This window comes from Canis lupus, chromosome 15 (genome assembly GCF_003254725.2).
Source record: "Canis lupus dingo isolate Sandy chromosome 15, ASM325472v2, whole genome shotgun sequence".
NCBI classification, from domain to species: Eukaryota; Metazoa; Chordata; class Mammalia; order Carnivora; family Canidae; genus Canis; species Canis lupus.
This window is the reverse complement of record NC_064257.1, coordinates 815554-841379: the sequence shown is the minus strand read 5'-3', so window position 1 is coordinate 841379 and position 25826 is coordinate 815554. Positions and strand designations below refer to the sequence as shown.

General features: G+C 35.5%; 1 protein-coding gene across 1 annotated transcript in view; it reads left to right on the top strand.

Moving 5' to 3' along the window:
* The window catches only part of CCDC30 (coiled-coil domain containing 30), a 118852-nt gene that overhangs the window by 17504 nt on the left and 75522 nt on the right, over positions 1 to 25826 (top strand). Inside the window, exons 4-8 of the mRNA XM_049093958.1 lie at positions 1700 to 1789; positions 3096 to 3249; positions 11647 to 11718; positions 16978 to 17093; positions 19495 to 19593. Coding sequence (XP_048949915.1) covers positions 1700 to 1789; positions 3096 to 3249; positions 11647 to 11718; positions 16978 to 17093; positions 19495 to 19593 — 531 coding nt within the window. The remainder of the gene's footprint in view (positions 1 to 1699; positions 1790 to 3095; positions 3250 to 11646; positions 11719 to 16977; positions 17094 to 19494; positions 19594 to 25826) is intronic.

The following is a 25826-nucleotide window of genomic DNA, read 5'->3' as shown; positions in this document are numbered from 1 at the left end:
GTTGCAGGCTATGCATATTGAGGCAGCCAGGTGCCCCAAGGCATAAAAACATTTAATGGACTTTGTTATAGAAGGTCTGGAGAGGCACTAAACACTTTTAAGAGGAAAGAGTAACAATCTGATTCATGTTATTACAAAATCTAGGATTTTGATTTTTGATTGTATTGAATCAGTTTAAGAGGAATTTACTATCTTACAATATTGATGTGATCTGTGATCATAGAATATCCATTTATTTTTTGCTGAGTGAAATAAGTAAAGTTTTATGATTTTCCCCACAAACTCTTGTACTCTTGTTACATTTTTTCTTAGGTACTTCATATTCACATTTTTGGATGCTATTAATAGCAAATGTTATCTTCTTAAAAAGAATTTAATATTCTAACTATCTGTGGCTGGTATTTAAAAATGCAATTATTTTATACTGACTTATATCTAACATTGTTGCTAAAGTTTTTTATTCATTTTACTTATTTACTTATTTATAAACTACTTTTCCTCTTTATTTTTATTTATTTATTTAAGTAGGCTTCACACCCAGTGTGGGGCTTCAACTTACAACCCCAGATCAAGAGTCATGTACTCTACCAACTGAGCCAGCTAGGTGCCCCTCTTATTCATTTTAATAATTTATTAGAAGATTTAAAATATTTTCTACCTGTACAATCATATTATCTGAGAATAATGATACTTTCATTTCTTCCGTTTCAGCCCTTATTCTTTCCATTCTTTCTCTCTCTCTCTTTTAAAACTTTATTTATTTGACAGAGAGAGAGAGAGAAAGAGAGCACAAGCAGGAGAGTAGTGGGCAGAGGGAGATGGAGAAGCAGGCTCTCCACTGTGCGGGGAGCCCCATGCAGGGCTTGACCCAGGATCCTGGGATCATGACCCAAGCTGAAGGCGATTGAGCCACCCAGGCACCTCTCATTTCTTTTTCTTGCCTTTTACTGGGTAGGCCCTCTAGTATTACCTTGAAATTAATATAATTAGTATTAAATAGTATTTTCATCTTGTTATTAATATCAGAGAAAGCATTCAGTGATTCATTAAGTATGATGTTTGCTAAAGGTTTTGTTTCAAATGGTACTGTTTATTTATCATTTATACTCTTGTTTCTAGTTTGCTAAGAGTTTTTTATAGTCATTGATGATGAAATTATTTAAAACTTGAATCTGTTAATGGGAAAATTTTGTTGATTTATTTTTCTAATGTTAAACCTATTTTGCATTCCTAGGATAAATCTAACTTGTTAATGATATTTTATCCTTCCTAGATATTATCAGGTTAGATTTGATAAAATTTTAATCTATGTTTATGAATAAGAAGATTGCCCTGTGATTTTTCTTTCTCCTGTTATCTTTGTTGGGTTTTAATCTCAAGGTTTGGCTAGCCAGTGTTAACCAGCCATTTTTCATTATTGCCTCTGTAATGAGATTTTTTAGATTTACTACTACTGTAGAGTTCTATATACTGTAGGCGTATCATGCTTTGTACATAAGAAGAGTACGATTTTTTTTGCCCCTGTAGAAACCAATTTTCACTCCTTTGGGGATGATATTGTCTCATTGAGAATGGATAGCCTAGCCTCATAAAATGGATTGGACTGTGTCCCTTTTTTTTCTTTTTAAAAAAATTTTTAAATGACATTTTTTTTACAAAGACTGATGCAAGTTTCATTTATCTCTTATTATTTATTTAGGAGACATTTGAACAAGTCTACCAGCCTCTGCAAAGAGAACACGAGAAATATCAGGAACCTGTGCAGCAATCTGAAAAAATTTTGAGTGAGGTAAAAAAAAAAAAAAAAAGAATCCTTCACTTAATAATCACAGCTAATTACACATTAGTTTTTACCAAGTATTTTGTTTGAATATATTAAAATATATGCTGTGAAAATTATAAAATTATACGTAAAAGTATTGTAAACATATCACAAAGATTTGGAAAGAAAAAAATAATAGCTAATTTTTATTGAATGTATCAAAATTTAAACAATCAATATGTGTTATATCCTTTGAAAAATCACTTTGGGATAATACATACTTCTTCCCAAATATGTTTGGAGCCCTTTTTTGGGGGTAGTCTTTTAATATATACAGCACATTATTTTAAGTATAATCAATTCTCCTCATAGAATTAAATTTTCTAATCTGGGGAAATGTTATTAAGTGCTAAATCCAGTAAATAAACTATGTGCTAGAAATTTAACTGCAGGAAATAACCCAAGATAAATGTATATGGATAAAAGTATATCATAGTATTATTTTAAATAGCAAAAATTGGAAACTACCAAATATTTAAATAATTATATAAATCATATTACACCTACTTTGGAACATTATATAGCTTTTAAAAATTATCATTACAAAATCTGTACAGTTATTTGGGTAAATGTTTCTCATATAATGTTAAATGAAAAAGACAGAAACATGTATATAGATTGGGATTATGACTACATAAAAAATGTATATAAATAAAAAATACTGCAGGGATATATACCAATATCCTAGAAGTGATTTTGTTATGTAGATGGTATTTTGGTTGTCTTTCAGAAATAGTTGTATGATGTTTATATAAATAATACATATTTTAGGGATCAAAAGTAAGGTATAATTGAGACTGAATTTCTTAGCTTTTAAAATACTTTGAAAATAATTGCAGAAAAGGAGCTATAAACATTTGAGTGTGTTCATATCTTGAAATTAAATGTGAAAACATTTTATAAACTGTATTTAATGGACCATATACATAAGGATTTTTTTCTCTCTTTTTTGCCAGATGATACTCATTTTTATGATAAAATTTCTATTTTTTATAATCATATAATCATAAACTCTTATTTTTTTAATCATAAACTCTTAGATATTAAGTTGAACTATATGAAGTTGTATGTTCATAGGTAAAAAATCAAGTATCAATTTTATATTTCAACTTAAAAGAAATACATATAAATGAAATATTGTTTGCTACTTTTCTTTATTAGCTTTCAAATGCTTGTAGGAAATAGTACAGTGTTATAAAAATACATTTAATTTTTGTTTTAAAAAATTATTTTAGTTTTTGTTAGTTTAAAACTAATAATAGTTTTATTTCAGTCCCATAGTGAAGACCTGGAAAAAGCTAAAATTTCACAAACCTGCCTGGAGAGGAATGCAAAACAAGTAGCAGAGAGGTTAGGGATGGCCCAGGAAGAGATCCAAAGGCTCACTGATGAACTAAAAAGGAAGGAGAAAGAACAGAGTAAATTAGGTAAGCTGTGGTTGCAGATGAACATTTCTGATGATGTTTTCAATGTAATTGATATTTTCTCAGGGTGGAACATGAGTGCATTGGAAAAAAAATCTTCTAAGACAAACACATAGAAGTTTGATAAATGGCTTCTTTTTGTACACTGTCTACAAATTTTTACTGAAGCGTAAGCATAACATACCTACCAAAATATGCACAACTCCTAAGTGTGCACCATGTGGTCCAAGAAGCTCCCAGCATTCCAGAGCCCCCTTAGTTTCTTCTTTCTAGGTCTACACCCTCTCTCCCATCCAAAAGTAACCACTATCCTGACTTTTAATACTGTTTCTGAGTTTTGACTGCAGGTAATATGCATTTTTAAATTTAGTTTGTTTCTCATGTTCAGTCTTATGTCCATGAGATTCACTCTGTTGTTGCATGTAGCAGCACTTTGTTCACTTATGCTGGTTGTATAATATTCCACTGAATAAACATATAGTTTACTTTATCTAGCCATTCTACTGTTGGTGAGCATTTATGTTGCTTCCAGCTGTGCTCTGTTATGAATAGTGCTATGGATGTTCTTGGACTTACCAACACATTTCTGATTGTGATATACTAATTATTGGATTGAATGGTTATGTGTATAACCTACTTTGGTAGATAACTGTTATACTGTCTTCCAAAGAGTTGTATTAATTTAAACTCTGCTCAGCTGTATAGGAGACTGGTTACTCTACATTTCTTGTCAGTATTTGGTATTGTCAGTCTTACTAACTTTGACTTTTCCGATAAATGTGTAGTGGTATGTAATTATGGCTTTAATTTGCATTTCCCTGATGGCTGATGAAGTTGAAAACCCTGTCATAATTTGTTGTTACTGTTGTTGTTGCTCATCTAGATATATTCTTTTGTGAAGTACCTGCTTAAGTCTTATATATATTTTTCCATTGGGTTGTATTTTTTATTAATTTGTAAAAATTCTTTATATATTCCTGGGGCAGCTGGCTGGTTCAATCCATAGAGCATGTGACTTTTGATCTTGGGATCGTGAGTTCAAGCTCCACAATGGGCGTAGAGACTACTTAGTAGCAAAAGAACAAAAGAAATTTAAAAAAATTCTTTTATATATTCTGGATATGAGCCTTTTGTTGGTTATAAATGTTACATTGGGGTTTTTTCCATATAGAAATGTTAATATTTTTCAAGTTGGGTTTAGCAGAGTTATTATTCTGTATGGCTTCTGGGTTTTCATGTGTAAAAGCCTTTTCTATATCATTACAAGGTTTTTGAAAGTATTCATCCCTTTAGTGTTTTATTGCGCTTTCATGGTTTCATTGTTATATTTCAGTCTTCACTTTATCAATAATTTATTTTAGCATAAAGTTTAAACTTTTATCCCCCTTTTATATTTATAATTTACAATGACTAAGAAATTAGGTCAATTTTCAAATGCAGTATATAAGTTACTTTAGGATTGTATCTTTAAAGTGTTAAATGTTAAAACAATAATGATTCTGCTGACTTGATTATGGTTTAAAAACGAAGAATATCAGAGAGGTTGGGATTTTGTTAGGAATGTGTTTTAAACAGTGTACACAAAGGAATTTTTGGAATATGGAATTGTTCTATAATAGGGTTTGTGATTATACCACTATATATATTTGTCAAAATTCACTGTCCACCTGAAAGGATGAATTTTTACTGTATGCAAGCTCTACACCCAACTTTTTAAAAAGTGAAAGAAATTTGGCTTTGTGAATATGATGAAAAGCAGTCTTTGCTACTTGTAATATGGAAGGAGAAAGGAAAAGCAGGACACTCATTCCTCTTAGTTACATTTGGACACAACAGAATACCATCACATGGCACCCTGTTCTATAACCAGTTGGCTGGTCTCATAGATCCTAAACTATTAACTGAACGCTGTCTCTCTACAGTCAGTATACTGGGGGACTGTTGGGAAGTTAAATTATCAAGTCCTTTAAAAATATATGTACTATCAAAAAGAATAAAAATAAAACAAAATAAAATATTAGTACCAGTGTGTGCCCTATGTATAAAATTCTTGACTTCTCAGTTTATAAGTCAATGTATTTCTAGGTAACTGTGTTACATGACAATGTTTACCAAGTATTAGTCTACTTACAACAAATTTATTTATTTATTTATTTATTTATTTATTTATTTATTTATTTATAAAGATTTTATTTATTTATTTGAAAGAGAGAGAGCGTGAGGGAGAGGAGAGGCCAAGGGAAAGGGAGAAGCAAACTCCCCACTGAGCAGGGAATCTGACATGGGGCTCAATCCTAGGACCCCAAGATCATGACCTGAGCCAAAGGCAGCTGCACAACCGACTGAGCCACCCAGGTACCGCCAAACTGACTCTTTTAAATGAAGTACTCTATTTTAGTTTATTTTCTATCTCTCTCTATATCACATCCAAAAATTTGGATGAGAATGAAAAACTCTGGATAGTAACAAAGATATTTATTCAGAATAAAACAGAATTCATGTGAGATATTTAGAGTATTCTTCAATAAACAAATTGAAATAAAAAGATGAATTTTTTAAAATTTAAGGGAATTAATAACCAAATATAACATGTGGCCTTTATTGGATCCTGATTCAAACACATTTGTAACATTGGTGAAAAAATTGGAAATGTGAGTATGTACTGGATATGTAAGGAATTGTTAAATTTCCCTAACCACATGTGAAGTTTATGTTTAAAAAGAGTTCTTATCTTGTAATTTAACTATAAAGTAAAATAATGAGCAACACTAAAAAAAAAAAGATTTCTTATCTTTTAGAGATATATAGTGAAATATTTATGATGAGTGATATGGTTTCTGGGATTTGCTTTATAAAGTGTCCTACATCAACCTACACAAAAATTGACTGCAAAGCTAAATAAGAGTTAAAACTATAAACCTCTTAGAAGAAAACAGAGTAAATAAATCTTCATGATCTTGGATTAGGCAATAATATATTAGTTCAGCACCAAAAGCAAAGGTGGTAAGAGAAAAACTAATAAACTGGACTTAATAAAAATTTGAAATTTCTGTATTTCAAAAGACAACATCAAGAAAATGAAAAGACAACTTCCTAGACTGGAAGCAAATATTTGCAAATCATATGTTTGATACAGAACTTATATTTAGAATATGTAAAGAATTCCTATACTCCAATAATAAAAAGAAAGTATGATTTTAAAATGAGTAGACATTTCTCTGGAGAAGATATATGAATGGCCAGTAGGCACATAGAAGATGCTCAACATCATTAGTCATTAGGAAAGTGCAAATTAAAACCACAATAAGATACCACACACAATCACTAGAATAAATAGCTAATAAAAAAAGACAATGACAAGTGTTAGTAAGAATGTGGAGAAATTAAAACCTTCATATAGTGCTGATGGCAATGTAAAATGATACAGATACTGGAAAATAATTTTGAAATTTCTCAGGATTTTAAATGTAGACTTATCATGAAGCCCATCAATTTAACTCTTACGTATCTACCCAAGAGAACTGAAAACATGTGTCCACACAAAGACTTATATGTGAATGTTCCAAGCACTATTATTTACAATAGCCAAAAGGAAGAAATGACCCAAATGTTTATCAATTGATGAATGGATAAACAAAATGTGATATATTCACTTTGTGTAGGAAATAGTTAACAGAAAAAACTTGACGCTGCTATCCTTAGAAAGGCATGCTTGAAGGTCAGTCCTTGGATAACATCTGGGAACTTGAATTTTGGGAAGGTTCTCACCATTCCCTAACTGGTAATAGTGGCTCACTGTGCCTTAATGTTTGTACAAACTATGTGGCTTACACTTACTTATTTAGGGTTCCTGGATCCCAATTTTAATGTGGAAGAGGGAGGTGTCTCTCATTACGACCAAGCAGTTCTTGGACATCAGTTGGGTGTCCTACAATTCAACTTAATTCTAACACTATTTTCCATTAATTCTAACACTGTTCACCTGGATATAGTGTTGGATTCTACAGATTAAGGCTCAGTTTTGTTTTGTTTTGTTTTGAAGAGAGAGAGAAAGCATGTGCCTGCAAGGGGCAGGGGAGGAGAGAAAAGGAGAGAGAGAATCCTAAGCTGAGCATGGAGCCCCACCCAGGGCTTGATCTCACCCCAAGATCATGAGCTGAGCCAAAATCAAGAGTTGGACGCTTAACCAACTGAGCCACCCAGGTGCCCTCCTCTTTTTTTTTTTTTTTTTGAAAAGATTGCGCAGATTAAGGCTCAGTCTTATAAGACTGCTCCCCACCTCCTCAGATGCCAGTTGCAAGCCTAGGGTATCACCTGTGTGCTTCTGCCAACTGGGTGTAGATTGGAAGTTCTTTATTTATTTATTTATTTATTTATTTATTTATTTATTTATTTTTAGATCAGAAGTTCTAATTACCCCTCCTTGGGTTCAATTAATTTGCTAGTGACTAACAGAACTCAGAAATTCTAACATTTTGTCACAAGGTTACTGGTTTGTTATAAAAGAATACAAATCAGGAATAGCCAGATAGAAGGGGATGCCCCTCTGAGTGCACCATCCTCCCCAAATCTCCATGTGTTCACCAATCCAGAAGCTCTCCAAACCCTCTCCTGGGTTTTTATGGGGGCTTCATTACATAGACATGGTTGATTAAATTATTGGCTATAGGTAATTGATTCAACCTCCAGCTCCTCTCCTGTCCCTGGAGGTCAGAGGATAATTGGAAGTTCCAACCCTTTGTTTGATTTTTATTTTATTTGTTTAAAGATTCCATCCATTTATTTTACACACACACACACACAAACACACACACACAGAGGAGAGAGAGAGAGAGAGAGAGAGAAAGCGCAAGCACAAGCAGGGGGAAAGGCAGAGGGAGAGGGAGAAGCAGGCTCCCCACCGAGCAGAAGCCCAACGTGGGACTTAATCCCAGGACCCTGGGATCATGACTTGAACCAAAGGCAGATGCTTAACTGATTGAGCCACCAAGTTCAACCCTTTAATCGCATGGTTGGTTCTTCTGGAAACCAGCCTCTGTTGTTAAGCGTGGTCCAGGAGTCACCTCATTAACATAAGATGCCTTTATCACTTTCATCACCTAAGAAATTCCAAGGGTTTTAGGATCTCTGTGCCAGAAATGGATTGAAAACAAGACCAAATACATATTTCTTATTACAAATCACAGTGCCACAGTGCTGGGCACCTCCTTTCCTTCCAAGAAACTGGAATTTTGGTACTTGATGGGTAGAAGGTGGTATATATGTGACCAGCCCCAAACAAAAATCTTGGGCACTGAGTCTCTAGTGAACTCCTCTGATAAACAACATTTCACACATGCTGGAGAAATTAAGCACATCCAAGAGAAGACTCTTGGGCACGTGAGCCTGATTTCCTCTGGACTTTGCCCCATTTACCTTTTAACTTTGTTGATTTTGTTTTGTATCCTTTTGTTGTAGTAAATCTTAGCTGTGAATATTAGTATATCTTTTGTCCTGTAAGGCAAGTCCTAAGAGTCACCAAACCTGGGAGTGATTTAGGGGACTCCTAATATTCATGCAATGAATACAATTTGCCTATAAAAAAACCAAAATACTTATACTTGCTACAACATGGATGAATCTGAAAAACATAATACTAAGGAAAAAAGTCAGATGCAAAAGGTTATATATTATATGATTCCATTTATGTGAAGTGTCCAGAAAAGGCAAATCTATATAGAGAGAAAGTAGATTAGTGGTTGCCTGGGGCTGAGATCAGGGCCAACTAAATGGTCATGAAGTTTCTTTAGGGGGTGATAAAATGTTCTAAAATCAGATTATGGTGGTGGTTGCACATATGTAAATATACTAAAAGTCACTTAATTGTACACTTAAAATAGGTGAATTTTATGTAAATTGTACCTCAAAAATTATACCTCAATAAAGCTGTTAAAAATATAAGAACTGGAGGAAATAGATATATTAGATAGAAAGCTAAGATGGTCTCCAAGAGCCCCACTTGGTGTAAATATTCTTTTTACCAGTTAATTCAATCAAATACAATATAGATGCTCCTGTGAAGAGCCTTTACAGATGTAGTTAAGGTCCCAAATCAGTTGCCTTTAAGAAAAAGAGATTATCTTGACCTGATCAGATGAGCCCTTAAAAGGGCTTAGTCTTTTCTGGGTGAAAAATACTCAAAGTAGGAGAAGGATTCAACATGAGGGAAATTCTCCTTTGCTGACTTTGAAGATGGAGGAGACCATGTGGCAAAGAATGTTGGTTGCTTCTAAAAGTTGATAGAACTCTGTATATATATGTAATATTTAAGGATGCAAATGAAACAAGATTGGCTATGGCTTAATAATTGTTAAAAGCTGGATGATAGATATAGGTATTTCCTTAACTATTGTATCTACTTTTGTATATGTCTGAAATATTCCATAGTAAAAGAAGTTCTAAAAAATTATCTAGGGTAACCATTAAAGGAATAGACTTAGAAAATTAAACTGTCAAATAATAGAGAGGTCTCCGAAACCTACAACCAACACAGTGTTAGAAATATTACTAGTTTAAGAGAAATAATGGAGAGCTATGATTTTCACATGTCTGCATGAGCATGGCAGGAGAAGCTAACCTGGCAACGTGAGTTAATGCATTTGGTGGTCTCTGATATATTTGAGTTTTGTATATGATATATTTGGCTGTATGTGTTAATGTAAAAATGGGTTGCTGTTGCTTTTTAAGTGGAAATCAAATCAAATGTTTGCAGAACCTCTCGATTACCTCCTCAGGACTTTAATCTTCCATAAAAATTTTATTCTGAAGGATAAATACTGAGCTTCCCAAAGGCCTTTCTGGTTTGGCTCTTGCCTATCTATATGGCTTCATACCCTATATTTCCCGTAATCCTTTGCACTGTAGACCCAAGGAGTATTAAACTACATGTAGTTCCCAGAACATTCAGTGTTCTCTTACTCACTCTCCTTCCAGAGACAAACATATTAGAAAACCATGGTCTTTTTTTTTTTTAAGATTTTTTTTTTTTTAATTCATGAGAAACACAGAGAGAGAGAGGCAGAGATATGGGCAGAGGGAGAAGCAGGCCCTCTGTAAGGAACCCGATACAGGACTCAATCCCAGACACCCGGGATTACACCCTGAGCCAAAGGCAGACACTAAACTACTGAGCCACCCAGGCGTCCCAGAAAACCATTGTCTTAATAAAACAGAAGCTATTCTCACATCTCTGGCATAGCATACTCAAACAGACCTGAGTTCAGATCCCAGCTTTATCATTTACCAATTATGTGACTCTGAGCAAATTGCTTAATTTTTCTGAGCCTCCTTTATCTTATCCATAAAATAGGAATGCTAGTATTTGCTTTGAAGATTTGTTATAATGTTAATATATCTGACACTAGTAGCTGCTGCTGTTGGTAGCAGTGGTAGTAACTATTGTTATGGTCAGGAATATAATTTTAGGTGAATCTAGTAGATCAGACTGGGATTTACTCCAAAGAATTGAGCGTTTGGGGAGTAATAATAAAACATGCACAATTTTGCTGATGTATTTACTTTGTGATTAGGAATGATCTCTTATAAGGGTCATGTTAGCCTCTTACTTCTGAGAGGTTCTTCATCCTGACATAGAAGCCCACCAAACATATCACTGGTAATGACTAGACCCAAGGAAGCAAAGTGATAAAACCTGGATTAGAGAACCCAAATCCAATAGACTCCAGTGCCCCATGTCCTTGCCCTGTACCATTTGGCCATCTTCATATAATTCTTCAATAGTATCAAAAGGTATTTCCTGAAATTTTGTTGTCTTGATGTTTCTAGCAACTACTGGTAAAATTATTTTTTAAAAAAGTTTTGTCTTATTTATTTAGAGCGTGCATGCATGGGGCAGGGGAGGGGCAAAGAGAGAGGGAGGAGGAGAGAGAGAACCTCAAGCAGACCCCCTGCTGTGCTTGGAGCCTGACGTGGGGCTCAGTCTCACAACCTGAGATCATGACCCACGCCAGAATCAAGACTTGGATGCTCAACTGACTGAGCCACCCAGGCACCCCACTACTGGTAGAATTCTAAATATTACTAATTGAAGGAATTAATTTTAAATATTTCTGAGTGTAATTGAAGCTGAGAGTATCATGCTTAAAAAGTTTAGTTGTTCCTATTGTTTATTGTGATCCAAACTCTTCAACATGGACTCAGTTAGGGAAACAGAACTCTTGCGAGACTGCACAATCAGGAATAATGATAGGGTGCAGTGAGAACACTAAGGGGAGTCTGGAAGAGTTTCCTGGAGGTGACATTTTGTGGAAACTCAAAGGACAATCAGCAGAAAGTGAGTTTTCCAAAGAAAGGGAATGCTAATCATTTGCTCCTTACAGAAAGATTTTCTTTTTTCTTTAGATTCTGCACTTGAGAAGGCTCAGCTAGAAATTAAGAAATTGAAAGAAAATTTGACGAAGCTGCAAGAAAATGGTGAGTGATGCATGTTAGCAGATATGATTAATAATACACTAAATAATAACAAGTGTATTATACACAATTTAACATAATGTCTTTAATAATAGTGATAAAGCACTATTGTCACTGTTATTATTTCTACTACTATTACTGCTACTACCACTTATTTCTTACTAAATAGCAGGCATTCTATCTATCAGGCACTTTATATGCATTGACTCTAATCCTCACAATTCCAAATAGTGAGTATTATCATTCCCATTTCTTAGACAAAGAAGCTGAGTTATGGCAAGGTTTAGTGAGTTATCCAATAGCTACACTGAGTATTAATGAATTAAGTAATATAGGGCTGGTATTTGAACCCAAATATATCTAACTCTAAAACCTGTGGTCAACAGAAATAGCACATATTTTACTACTGAGATCAAGACACATTATGATGAATTTAGCAATACTTCATACATACTTGCTCACTGGGAAGCCAATAGGCTTGGAATCCCTGGTGAATTAATCTGACCCTAGCTGAACTATGTAAAAATGCTACCAGATATAAATAATACAATGAACTTTGAGTGTTATAATGGTAGCAACTACAAAAATAATTAAAATCCTTTACTTGTTTTAAATAATTCTAAAACTAGGTTTCCCCAGTGATATTGTGATTTATAATAAGAAATATATATTTGGTCTTTGGCCCTGTTTCTGGCACCAAGCTTCAAAAACCCTTGAAATTTCCTGCAATGGGAGTGATAAAAAATGTCTTTTATTATCTTAAGGAGGGCTTTTGGAAAGCCCCTAGGTTACCAAGGCTGGAAGGGGACAGCCGGTAGAGATTGAGTTCAGTACTAATGGCCAATGACTTCATCAATCATGCCTATGAATGAAGCCTTTGTAAAAATCCCAAAGGACAGGGTCTGGAGAGCTTCTGAGTTGGTGACCACATGGAGATTTGGGGAGAGTGGTGTGCCCAGAGAGGATATGGAAGCTCCTCACGTCTTTCCCTATGCATCTCTTCCATTAGATTATTCTTGAGTTATATCCCTTTATAACAAACCAGAAATCTAGTGGATAAAATGTTTCCCTAAATTCTGTGAGCCCCTCTACCAAATCATTTGAACTAAGATGATTTGCAACCTCTGATTTATAACCGGTCAGTCAGAAGCACAGGTAACAACATGGATTTGTCTTTGGTATCTGAAGTGGTGGGCATTCTTGTGGAACTGAGCTCTTAACCTGTAGAATCTGATGCTGTCTCCAACTAGATAATGCCAGAATTGAGTTGAATTATAGGATACCTGGCTACTGTCCAAGAATTGCCTGGATGTGTGAGGGGAAAAAATCCACACATTATAATTGGTGATTAGAGTTGCTAACCCTCCTTTTCAAAAATATATCAATGCAATTATAAAATGAACACTACTTTCTTAGGAACTGAAAAAAAATAAGAAAACAAAATCAGTAAAGATAAAGACTTAAGGATAGTACCAACCAACATGACCAAATTAATAATTATAGAAAAGTCCATCAGATTACACATACTTTTCAAGTACACATGGAACATTCTCAAGGAAAGGCCATACTGAGCCATCAAACAACTTTCTGTGGAAGAACTACAATCACACAAATTGTGTTCTCTGACCATAATGGAATTGAACTAAGAATCAATAACAGAAGTATGTTTAGACAATCTCCAAATATTTGGAAACCAAACAAGATATTTCTAAATTGCCATGTGATCAAAGAAAAAATTACAAGGGATATTAGAAAATATTTTCCATGAATTAACTTGAATGAAAATGAAAAAAAAAAGCATATCAATATTTGGTAAAAGTAACTAAAACAGTACTTAGATGGGAATTTATATCATTTAATGCTTATACCAGAAATCAAGAAAGGACTCAAAGTGATCTACACTTTCACCTTAAAAACCCAGAATAAGAAGACCAAATTAAATCCACATCAAGTGCAATGAAAGAAGTATTAAAAATAAGACTTGAAGTCAATACAATTAAAGACAGAACCACAAGAGAGTAAATTATGGAACCAAATGTGGTTATTTGGAGGGATCAATAACACTGATAAATTTCTAACTTGATTGATCATGAAAAAAAAAAAAAAAGAGAAGACAACAAATCACCAATATAAGAAATGACAGGAAGAACATTTCTACAGACCAAAAAGATAATAAGAGAATATTTTGAACAACTTTATGCCAATAAATTTGAGGATCCATATGACTTGTGCACATTTCTTCAAAGACAAACTGCCAATCCTCACTCAAGAAGAAATCTGCCGGGCTGCCTGGGTAGCTCAGTCCTTAAGCATCTATCTTTGGCTAGGGTCATGATCCCAGAGTCCTGGGATTGAGCCCCATGTGGGCTCTCTGCTTGGTGAGGAATCTGCTTCTCCCTCTTCTCCTGCTTGTTCTTGCCCTCCTTCTCTCTCTCAAATAAATAATTAAATCTTAAAAGAAAAAAAAAAAAGAAGAAGAAATCTGCCAAAGGAAATAAATTTGTAGATAAAAATCTTCCCATGAAGAAAACTCTAGGCTCAGATGTCTAAGAAAAATTTTTTTTCTGAGAAAATTTTTAAGGATAAATGATATCGATTTTACATAAAGTCTTCCAGAATACTTTCCAGCTTTTAAGTGGTCAGCATTACCCTGATATCAAAACCAGACAAAAATACTACACTATCACTAATGACTATAGAAGAACTTGTAAAAGTACAGAGAGAAAGGAAAACTTTTGGGGTAGCAAAATTAAGTTGTGTTTATCCACAGTGGATTGGCTAACTAAATGACTGTGCGTCTATGAATAAGAAGGATGTAGATCTATGTGCACAGACATGAATAGATGTCTATGATATATTATCAAGTTAAAAAAAGCAAGCTGTAGAGTAATATATGTAGTATAATGTTATTTTAGTTTTTATTTTTTGGATGTGTGTGTCTGTGTGTATGCCCATAGGATGGCTATGAAGTGGTACACATTAATGTATGACAGTGAAGACACTGGAATAATTTTGTATAAGTTGTAAATAGCTGCTACCCTGAGTCTTTCAGCTGTCTACCATCTACCTCAACTATCTGAGTCCTTCCAACCCCTTGTCTTCCCAGGCATTAAAGGGATAATACTTGGCAGTTCTCTAGAACTCTACTCCAGAGCTACGTTCTTATAGGTGAGGACCCATACTTTAGCAGTTGATAAATACTTTTAATACAACCCTTGTCTGTATATGCATATAAAATATTTTGATGAATATTTACTAAGTATTAATATTATTTTGGGTCATCTAACCCTTTGAGTAAGGGTTAGATGAGAATATTCACTTGAAGATAACTGTACAGTTTTACTTTTAAACAAAAAGCCTATATTCATTTGTGATCAGCAAAACATATTGCATTTAAAAACAAGCCATTATTTGGGATGCCTGGGTGGTGGAGTTGGTTAAGTGTCCAACTCTTGGGTTCGGCTCAGGCCTGATCTCAGTGTCATAAGACTGAGCCCTAAAAAAAAAAAAAAAAAAAGACTGAGCCCTGAGTCAGGCTCCCGTACTTAGTGTGGAGTCTGCTTGGGTTTCTCTTCCTTCCCCCTCTGGTCCATTCTCTCTCTCTCTCTCTCTCTCTCTCTCAAATAAATAAATAAACCTTTAAAACAAGCCATTATTCAACTGCATTTTTAAGATTTATGAAAATTAAAATTCTGGTAACATTCAGTGTGGAGAAATGGGCAGAATGTAACTTTGTGCAATCTTTTTAAGGAGTGATTTGGCAATATCTATTAAATTTTCTAAATGCACATATCCTCTGATCCAGCTTTCCCATTTCTGGGAATTTGTTTTTTGGAAATAATTTCATAAGTGCCTAAAGATTGATGAACAAGGATAATGATTTTAGAATTATTTATAAGAGTAAAGCGTCAGCAATGCACCTGAATCTTCTTCAGTAGGGGAAAAGTGACACACATGATGACACATTTGGACAATGGTGCATTGTACAGAACAAAATGAGAGACTGGATGAAGATTTATAGTTAATAAGTGGTATATGAATAAGATGGACTAAAGAGTAGAGAGAAACAAATTATCGATATGACAGATGGCATCGCCAAAATATATATTGAGCAAAAGAAGCCTGACATGAAAAATACATATATTAAGATTCCATTTGTAGGAAAAGCAAAATCCAGTAAAACTAATCTAAAAATAGTTGCAAATGAGAAATGGATGGCTTTATAAGGATTGTGCTGTAAAGACATCCATGACATGTTCACAAGTGGTGAATTTGCAGACAGATTATGTAGCATTGTTTAAATCTTTAAATATTGCACAGGCCAAAAACCAAATGTCTCTGTCTTTGCCTCTGCCTGTCTCTCTCACTCTAAATCCACACCCACTCACACATAGATAGGGTGGGATTGTGAATAATTTTTCCCCCTTTTTGGTACGTTTTCAGAATTTTTCAAATTAAAAAAATACTAAGGGAGAAAAGTAGATGGGAAGAGGAAAACTAAAAATAAAGAAAGAACATGAAGAATAATTAATACAAAACAAGTGATGAAGAAGGAAAACAAAAGAGAATTTAAGGCAACAGAAGAAAAATAAGAAATATGAGTGGAAGTGGCTCAAAGAAACAGCTACAAATTTAGGAAAGTCTCAGGCAGCAAGTTTGCAATATTGAAACTGATGAAAGCTGGAAAGAGCAGGTCTTAACATGAGGTGCTAAACTCAGAGGGAACTACCATTTTATGGGCTGTGGTGGAGGCAGAAAGATGATTTTGATGCATGAACTTGATTTAGCTAGGAAAATCTGGCTGTCCACGGCTCGTGGCTCATCACTTGTCATCTGTGGGGCCTTACTGTTGCTAAGTAGAAGAGAAGAGTCTAGGAGTAATATGTGATATGTAAGAGAGGACCACAAGCAAGATAGGAAGTTGATTTTCTCGATTGTTTAACTTTTAGGAGGTAGGCTCCACGGCTTTAAAAGTACAATTCCCTAAAGAACCTCTGTTGCTGGAAATCCTATTCTCAAAAAAATCCAGCTCATTAGTCTAGTGTGAGAAATAAAAAAGTTCTTTTCTGTTTCAATAGGTTGTTAGAATATTCTAGGGCTGGACTTGAGAGCATAGCAGCTCTCCTGTGCAGAGATCCACATATGCAGAAACATGGTAGGACTGACAAGAAGCCAGGAAATAGTACTTCCTTAGTTTTAAAGTTAGTACCTCAAATCAAAACTTTGATCCAGTCGAACCAACTGTGTTCTGTTCTATTTTAGATTCAGTTGACCTACAGAAAGCAAAGGAACATAATCAGAGACTAGATGAGGAAATTCTGGCTTTAAGGAATCGGGTTCGATCACTTGACTCAGAAAAGAAAATGCTTGGAGAAGTGGTAAGTTGTTCAATGTAATTTTTCTTAGAATTTATTTAAATGTGTTTATAATAACAATCAGCAGCTAGAGCACTGTATACATATGATTACTGAGGACCAATCCTGGTGCCTATCATATCCCAGATAGATGCCATACTCTGACCTAGATGCAGTCTATCAGTATTTATGTTTTATACATTTTAACTACCCATGCTAAACAGTAATGTTAATGCTATTATGTCAGTTTAGGATCTTTTCTTTTTAATAAGGATTTAGGTAATAGTTTATACTTAATTTACCAAATAGAAATTATTTCTCTATTTTATTGGATAAGTTTGAGTTGTGTCACATTTTTTAATTATTTCTTTTTCATCCTCTATTGATTTTTAATGTGTACTTCCAAGTTCTGGATATATGTCTCTTCAATTTTAGTGGGTTTTGGGGTGCCTGGGTGGCTCAGCGGTTTAGTGCCTGCCTTTGGCCCAGGGCGTGATCCTGGAGTCCCAGGATCGAGTCCTGCATTGGGATTCCTGTATGGAACCTGCTTCTCCCTCTGCCTGTGTCTCTGCTTCTCTCTCTGAATAAATAAAAAAATCTTAAAAACATTTTTAATGGGTTTTTAAAAAGATTTTATTTGAGAGAGAGACAGAGATAGCAACAAAAAGCACAAGCAGGGAGGAGAGGGTGAAACAGACTCCCTATTCAGTAGGGAGCCCCATGTGGGGCTCGATCCCAGGACCTTGGGATCATGACCTGACCCAAAGGCAAATGCTTAACCAACTGAGCCACCCAGTTGCCCCCGATTTTAGTTTATTTTCATTTTACAGTTATATCTCTAGTGTCTCACACAACACCTGGCATATACTAAGTGCTCACAATATACTTGTTGCAAGAATGGATAAAAGTACTCATTAGGAAATGAACTAGGGGTGGTGGAAGGGGAGGTGGTAGGGGATGGGGGTGACTGGGTGACGGGTACTGAGGGGGGCACTTGATGGGATGAGCACTGGGTGTTATTCTATATGTTGGCAAATTGAACACCAATAAAAAAATAAATTTATAAAAAAAAAAGTACCCATTAGGATGGCTCTTATCAAAACAATAGAAAATGACAAGTAATATGGCAATTGACAAGTTGATGGTAATATGGAGAAATTGGAACCCATGTGCATTGTTGTTGAGAATGAAAAATTATGCTGCAGTCACTATAGGAACCAGCATGGCATTTTCTTTAAAAAGTAAATATAGAATTACCATTTAATTGAGCAATTCTGCTTTTGAGTATATACCCAAAGAATTGAAAGCAGGGACTTGAACAGATACTTGCACACTCATGTTCATAGCAGTGTTATCCATGACAGCCAAAAGTTTGAAGCAATTCAAGTATCCCTTGTTGGATAAATAGATAAATAGAATGTGGAATATACAATAGAATATTATTCAGCCTTAAATAGGAAGGAAATTCTTTTTTAAAAAATATTGTATTTATTTATTCATGAGAGACACAGAGAGAGAGGCAGAGACATAGGCAGAGGGAGAAGCAGGCTCCATTCAGGGAACCTGATGTGGAACTTGACCCCAGGACTCCAGGATCACGCACGCCCTAAGCCAAAGGCAGATGCTCAACTGTGGAGCCACCCAGGCAACCCAATAGGAAGGAAATTCTATTCTATGCTACAACATGGATAAGATTTGAAGACATTATGTTAATTGAAATGTAAGTCACAAAAGGAAAAATAGTGTATGATTCCCCTTATGTGAGGTACTTAGAGTAGTCAAAATCATACAGACAGAAAGTAGATTGGTTGTTTGGGACTGCGGGGAGAGGACAGGATAGGGAGTTCTTCAATGGGCATAGAATTTCAGTCTTGCAAGATGAAAAGAATTTTGGAGATTTATGGTGGTGATGGTTGCATAATAATTAGAAGGTACTTAATAGTACTGAACTGTGCACTTAAAAATGGTCAGCATGGTAGATTTTGTATTATTTGTTTTTTTTTTCATTTTTAAAACACCATCATAAAAAGAATGAACAACTGTTCAAGTTGTCTTAGTCTTTGTGCATTTACATATTTAATACATATATGTACATATTAAGTATATTATAAGTAATATAAGCTATATAATAAGTTATTATAATAATACTTAAAATATACTTAATACATGCACATACATATATATACATACATGATAAAACTCAAGAAGAGTAAATTCTGAACAGTGTTACTTCTGGAAAGGGAAATGGGATTGTGGGGTAAGATTATGTGAAAGAAATTTTCAATTTTTATTCTCTATACCTATGTGTATAGTTTGAAATGTTTTCATAAGGGATGTATTCAGTATTCCTTGTATCTTTTAAAAACAAAGCAGACCACCTCCCCAAACCCCATATTCTCATATTCAAAATGCTTTTGTATTTGAGGTTGAAAAACTTAAAGGAGAGATTCATGAATCTCAAGAGAATAAGCAACTTGGAAACCACTCCCCTGGGAAAACTGTGGACACCAAACAGAGAGAACAGGTATTGTAAAGTCTATTCATTCTGATTTTGAATTTTGAAGCAAGTCGCATTTTTCTAAAATACACCAGTGTGATTGTACTGATCATTTGCTACTCTCCTCTTGCTGTCTGTCTTTCTTTATTGCTTGGCCAATTAGAATGGAGGAAGAAATTGGGGAGCAGAGGATGTGTTTCTGTTAAAATCTTCCTCACAGGGAAAATTTATATGAAGAATGTAATGGACTATTTTCTTTTTTAAAGGAAAAAAAAAGGAATCTTACAAAGATACAACCAATTTCAGCATTTTTAATAATCAAAATGAAATTGATTTATAGAATCAACAATGGTGGGGTAGTAGGTAGTTGGAGTCACACTGAAAGAAATAAACTATGGTGAAGAACCAGAAGGGCTTAGATGCTGTGCACCATGTCTCATCTTTTCAGCATGATCAGCCTCTGAAGTGGTGGGCAAAGTGATCAAACGCAAGCTGGAATGAAGTGGGACCCAGTGTGGTTTAGATAGGGTTGTGTCAAACATTCAGGGCAAGGGGCTAGACTGCTTTGGGGGGGCTTTCCTCTTCCATACCCAAGATGAGTGACATCCCTTGTTGCTGAGCCTGTTTTTATTGTAGCTCCTTGAGCCATATAGCCCAGACCTCTTAGGTATCATGGAAACTGCAGCTACAGGATTTTTTGGCTCTGACTCAAGGAACTAGTATTATTCCGTGTCTTCCAAAACCCTCTTGCATAGAAGCAGTGCAGTTTTGTAGGAAGGAAGGGAAGAAAAGCAGAGAAGGTGGGAGAGAATAGTGGAGAGAGTAGAGAGAGAGAGAAAGAGCGCAAATGGGGAGAGGGGCAAAGGGGCAGGGAGCCAGAGGGAGAATCTGAAGCAGATTCTGCACTGAACATGGAGCTGGACAAGGGGATCCATCTCCTGACCCTAAGATCATGACCTGAGCTGAAATCAAGAGTCGGATGCTCAAAGAGAGAGAGAATCTTAAGTCAGCTCCACATTCAGCAGAGCCCAATATGGGGCTTGATCTCATGACCCTGAGATCATAGCCTAAGCTGAAGTCAAGAGTTGGGCACTTAACCAACTCAGCCACACAGGAGCCCCTCACTGTGGTTTTAATTTGACTTTTGAGAGTGTCTAATGACAATGAGTAGGTTTTGATGTGCCCATTGGCTGTTAGTATATTTTGTTTTATGAGACTTCTGTTCAAATATTTTGTTCATTAATTGAATTATATGAATATTAAGTTGCAGGAATTCTTTATATAGATTGGAATCAGGCCTTCATTAGATATATGTATTTTAAATATTTTTCTCAGTGAAAATGACTTGCTTTTCATTTTTTTATATATATATTTTTTAATTTTTTTTTTAATTTATTTTTTATTGGTGTTCAATTTACTAACATACCGAATAACCCCCAGTGCCCGTCACCCATTCACTCCCACCCCCCGCCCTCCTCCCCTTCTACCACCCCTAGTTCGTTTCCCAGAGTTTTGCTTTTCATTTTTAAAAGTGTTTTATGAAGAATAGTTGTTTTAAAATTTTGATAGAAATTTATCAAAGTTTTATTATAGGACAGAAAAGCCATCTGAGAAATCTTTGGCTACATCAAGGACACAAATATTTGTCCTCTCTCTTCTTCTAAAGGTTTTATAGTTTGAGCTCCTACATTTAGGTTTATGATCCATCAGAGAGAATTTTTGTAATAGTGTGATGTAAGGTTTGAGGTTCATTCATTTCCAAATGTATATCCAGTTATTCTGGGACAATTTATTGGAAAGAGAATTATTTCCTTATTTAAAGTTTTTGGCACCTTTATCCAAAATTAGTTATGCAGCTCAATTTCTAGACTCTATTCTGTTCCACTAATCTACATATTTGTTCATAGGATAATACCATGCAGTCTTGAAATCAGAAAGGAAACCTTTCCAACTTTATTTTTCTTTTTCAAAGATGTCTGGACTGTTCTAGGTCCACTGCATTTTCATATACATTTTTTAAAAAGATATTATTGACTTATTGAGAGAAAGAGAGAAAGAGAGAGAGAGAGAGAGAAAGGAGAGAAAAGAGAGGAGGGGCAGAGGGAGAAGGAGAAGCAAACTCCCTGCTCTGCAGGGAGCCTGACATGGGGCTCAATCTGAGGACCCTGGGATCATGACCTAAGCTGAAGGCAGATGCTTAACCAACTGAGAATCAGCCTGTCAATTTTGACAAAAATGCCTGCTAGGATTTTGATTGGGATTTCACTGAATCTTCAGATCAAGTGAGGGAGAATTTTTATTTTAACAATATTGGATCTGCTGATGTGTTAACATGGTCTACATCTTTCTGTTTATTTGGGTCTTTAATTTGTCTCAGCAATGTTTTGTAGTTTTCAGCACACAGGTCTTACCTGTATGTAATTACATTTATTCTTTAGAAAGAATTGAAGTATAATTTACATACCATAAAAGTATATGGTTCAGTGGTTTTTAGCATGTTCACAAAGTCACACAATTATCACCATTATCTAATTTCAGAACATTTTCAACTCCCCTAAAGAAACCCCAAACCCATTACATTCTCCATTCCCTTAGCCTCCAGCCAGCCTCTTGCCAACTACTAATTTACTTTTTGTCTCTAAGAATTCGCCTATCCAGTACATTTCATACAAATGGAATCATACAGTATGTGGTCTTCTGCATCTGGCTTCTTTCACTTAGCATAATCTTGTCGAGATTCAAGCAAATTTTAGCATGAATCAGTACTTTCTTTTTATGGCTGAATAGTATTGCATGGATATACCACATTTTGTTTGTCCATTCACCAGTTGATGGACATTTGGTAGTTTCCATTTTGTGGCCATTATGAATAATGCTGCTATGAATACACACATACAAATTTTTTGTGTGGACATGTTTTCATTTCTCTTGAGTATGTATGTAGGAGTGGTCCCACATGTCCCACATTGCTAGGTCCTATGTTTTTTTTAATAATTTTTTAAATTTTTATTTATTTATGATAGTCACAGAGAGAGAGAGGCAGAGGGAGAAGCAGGCTTCATGCACCGGGAGCCCGATGTGGGACTCGATCCCGGGTCTCCAGGATCACGCCCTGGGCCAAAGGCAGGCGCCAAACCGCTGCGCCACCCAGGGATCCCGCTAGGTCCTATGTTAATTCTATGTTTAACCTTTTGAAATTGCCAGGCTGTTTTCCAAGGCAGCTGCCCCATATAACATTCCCATCAGCAGTATATGAGAATTCCAGTTTCTGTCTTTTTTATCATAGCCATCCTAGTGGGTGTGAATTAGTATCTTAATGTAATTTTAATTTCATTTCCTGAGTGATATTGAGCATCTTTTCTTATGCTTATTGAGCATTTGTGCATCTTCTATAGAAAATGTCTATTCATATCTTTTGCCAACTTTTAATGGACTAATTTGTCTTTTTATTTCAAGAATTCTTTATGTATTCTATTAATGAGTCTCTTTCATACACTGGATTGTGCCTCCCCCAAAGTGTGTTGAAATCCTAACCCCTAGTACCTGTGAATATGACCTCATTTGGAAACAGGGTCTTTGGAGATGCAATCGAGTTAAGATGAGGTCATTAGAATGGGTCCTACTCCAATATGACTGGTGTACCTATAAGAAGAGGAAATGCTGTTTCAAGACAGAGATGCTCAGGGAGTGCCATATGATGACAGAGGCAGAGGTTGGAGTGATGCAGCTGCAAGCCAAGAAATGCCAAGGATCAACGGCCACCGCCAGAAGCTAGGAGAGGCAGGGAAAGATTCTTCCCAGCGTCTCAAAGGGAACATGACTCTGCTGACAGCTTGGTTTCAGAGTTCTAGCCTCCAGAGCTATGAGGAATACATTTCTGTTGTTTTAAGCCACCTTATGTGTGGTGCTTTGTTATAGCAGCCCTAGGAAACTCGTTGACATTTTGGTACCAGAAAGTGAGGCACTTCTATAACAAATACCTAAAACTGTAGAATGGGCTTCATAATTGTATTATATATAGAGGCTAGAATAATTTTGAGGTGCTAGATAGAAAAAGCAAAACTGCCTTGAAGGGAATGTTGGTATAATATGGATTTAAAGGTTATTCTGATGGGAGCTCAGGAAGTGAGAGCTTCAGGGAAGGCTTTGTCATCTCAGACAACACATAGATTGCCATGTCCAGAATGTTGCTATAAATATGCACATCAAAGGTGCTTCTGCTGAGGCCTCAGAGAGCAATGAGCAACATGCTGTTTGGAGAAGAGGTGATACTTGTTATAAGGTAGGAGAATGTGGTTGAATTATGTTTTACCATTGGGTGGAAAGTAGAACCTATAAGTGACAGACTTGGATGCCTAACTATGGTGATTTACAAACAAAATGTGTAAGGTGTGGTTTAACCTCGATGATTATGGTAAAATGCAAGAGGAAGGAAATAAATTGGATGAACTGTTAATAAAAAGGAACAACACTTGCTGTTCTAAGCCCTGTAGTACACTGTTATTATTCTTGTTTTAGCCTATTACCTTTTAAAGGAAAAGCAGGGGATCCCTGGGTGGCTCAGCGGTTTCGCGCCTGCCTTTGGCCCAGGGCACAATCCTGGAGTCCCGGGATTGAGTCCCGCGTCAGGCTCCCGGCATGGAGCCTGTTTCTCCCTCTGCCTGTGTCTCTGCCTCTCTCTCTCTCTCTCTATGTCTATTATAAATAAATAAATAAAAATAGGTCTTTAAAAAAAAAAGGAAAAGCAAAAGTCTTCATATTTAACCACATATTGACCGTTTCTAGAGCTCATCATTACTTTGCATAAATCCAACTTTCTGTCTGGTACCAATCATACTTCTTTAGCCTAAAGAACATGTTTCAACATTTCTTCTAGAGTAAGTCTACTAGTGATAAACTTTCTGGTTTTGTTTGTCCATAAAAGTCTTTACTTTAAAAAAAATTCTTTTTACCTTGGCAAAATACACATAACAGAAAATTTATCATGTCAACTATTTTTTTAAGATTTATTTATTTATATGAGGGAGAGAGCATGAGTGGCAGGTGGGGGAAAGGGGGGAGAAGGAGGGAGAGAGCAACAGAATCTGCGCTGAGCAGGGAGCCCGCTGCAGGGCTCAATCTCACAATCCCAAGATCATGATCTGAGCGGAAATCAAGAGTCAGAGGCTCAGCCCACTGAGGTGCCCAGGTGCCCCTCGTGTTTCTAAGTGTACAGTTCAGTGATAGTAAGCATGTTCACATTGTTGTGCAGCCATTACTAACATCCACCTCCAAAACTCCCTTCATCTTGTAAAACTGAAATTGTATATTCATTAAACAGTAAGTCCCCTTTCTGTCCTTCCCCCAACCCCTGGCAACCACCATCCTACTTCTGTCTCTATGGTTTTGACTACTATAGGTACCTCACATAAAGGGAATCATACACTATTTATCCTTTTGGGACTCACATTTCAATTAGCATAATGTCTTCAAGTATCATTCATGTTGCAGCATAGATCAGAATTTCCCTCCTATTTAGGCTGAATAATATTCCATTGTATATTCCACATCCTGTTTATCCATTTATCCATCAAGGGATACTTGGGTTGCTTCAACCATTTGGCTATTGTGGATAGCACTGCTATGAACGTGAGTGTGTAAGTATCTGTTCAAGTCCCTGCTTTCAATTCTTTTGGGTATATATATAGATGTGGAACTGCTGGATCATATGGTAGTTCTCTTTCATTTTGTTGAGGAACCACCATACCATTTTCCACAGTGACTGCACTATTTTACATTCTCACTGACAGTGCACAAGGATTCCCCTTTCTCTATATCATCAGCAGCAGCACTTGCTATTTTCTGTTTCTGGTGCTAGCTTTCCAAATGAATGCAGGGTGGTTTCTCACTGTGGTTTGAGATGCATTTACCTAATAATGAAAGATGTTAAACATCATTTGATGTGCTTATTGACCTTTCATATGTCATCACTGGAGAAATATCTATTCAAGTCCTTTGCCTATTTTTAAATCAGGTTGTTTTTATGTTGTTGAGTTTTTGGAGCTCTTTACATATTCTGATTACATCAATCCCTTATTGGTTTTATAACTTGCAAATATTTTTCTATTCCATAGGTTTACTTTTCACTGTGTTAATGAACAAAAAAAGTTCTAAGTTTCATGAAGTCCAGTTTGTCTATTTTTTCTCTTATTGTCTGTACCTTTGATGTCATATCCAAGAAATCATTGCCAAATTCAATGTTGTAAAGCTTTTCCCATCTT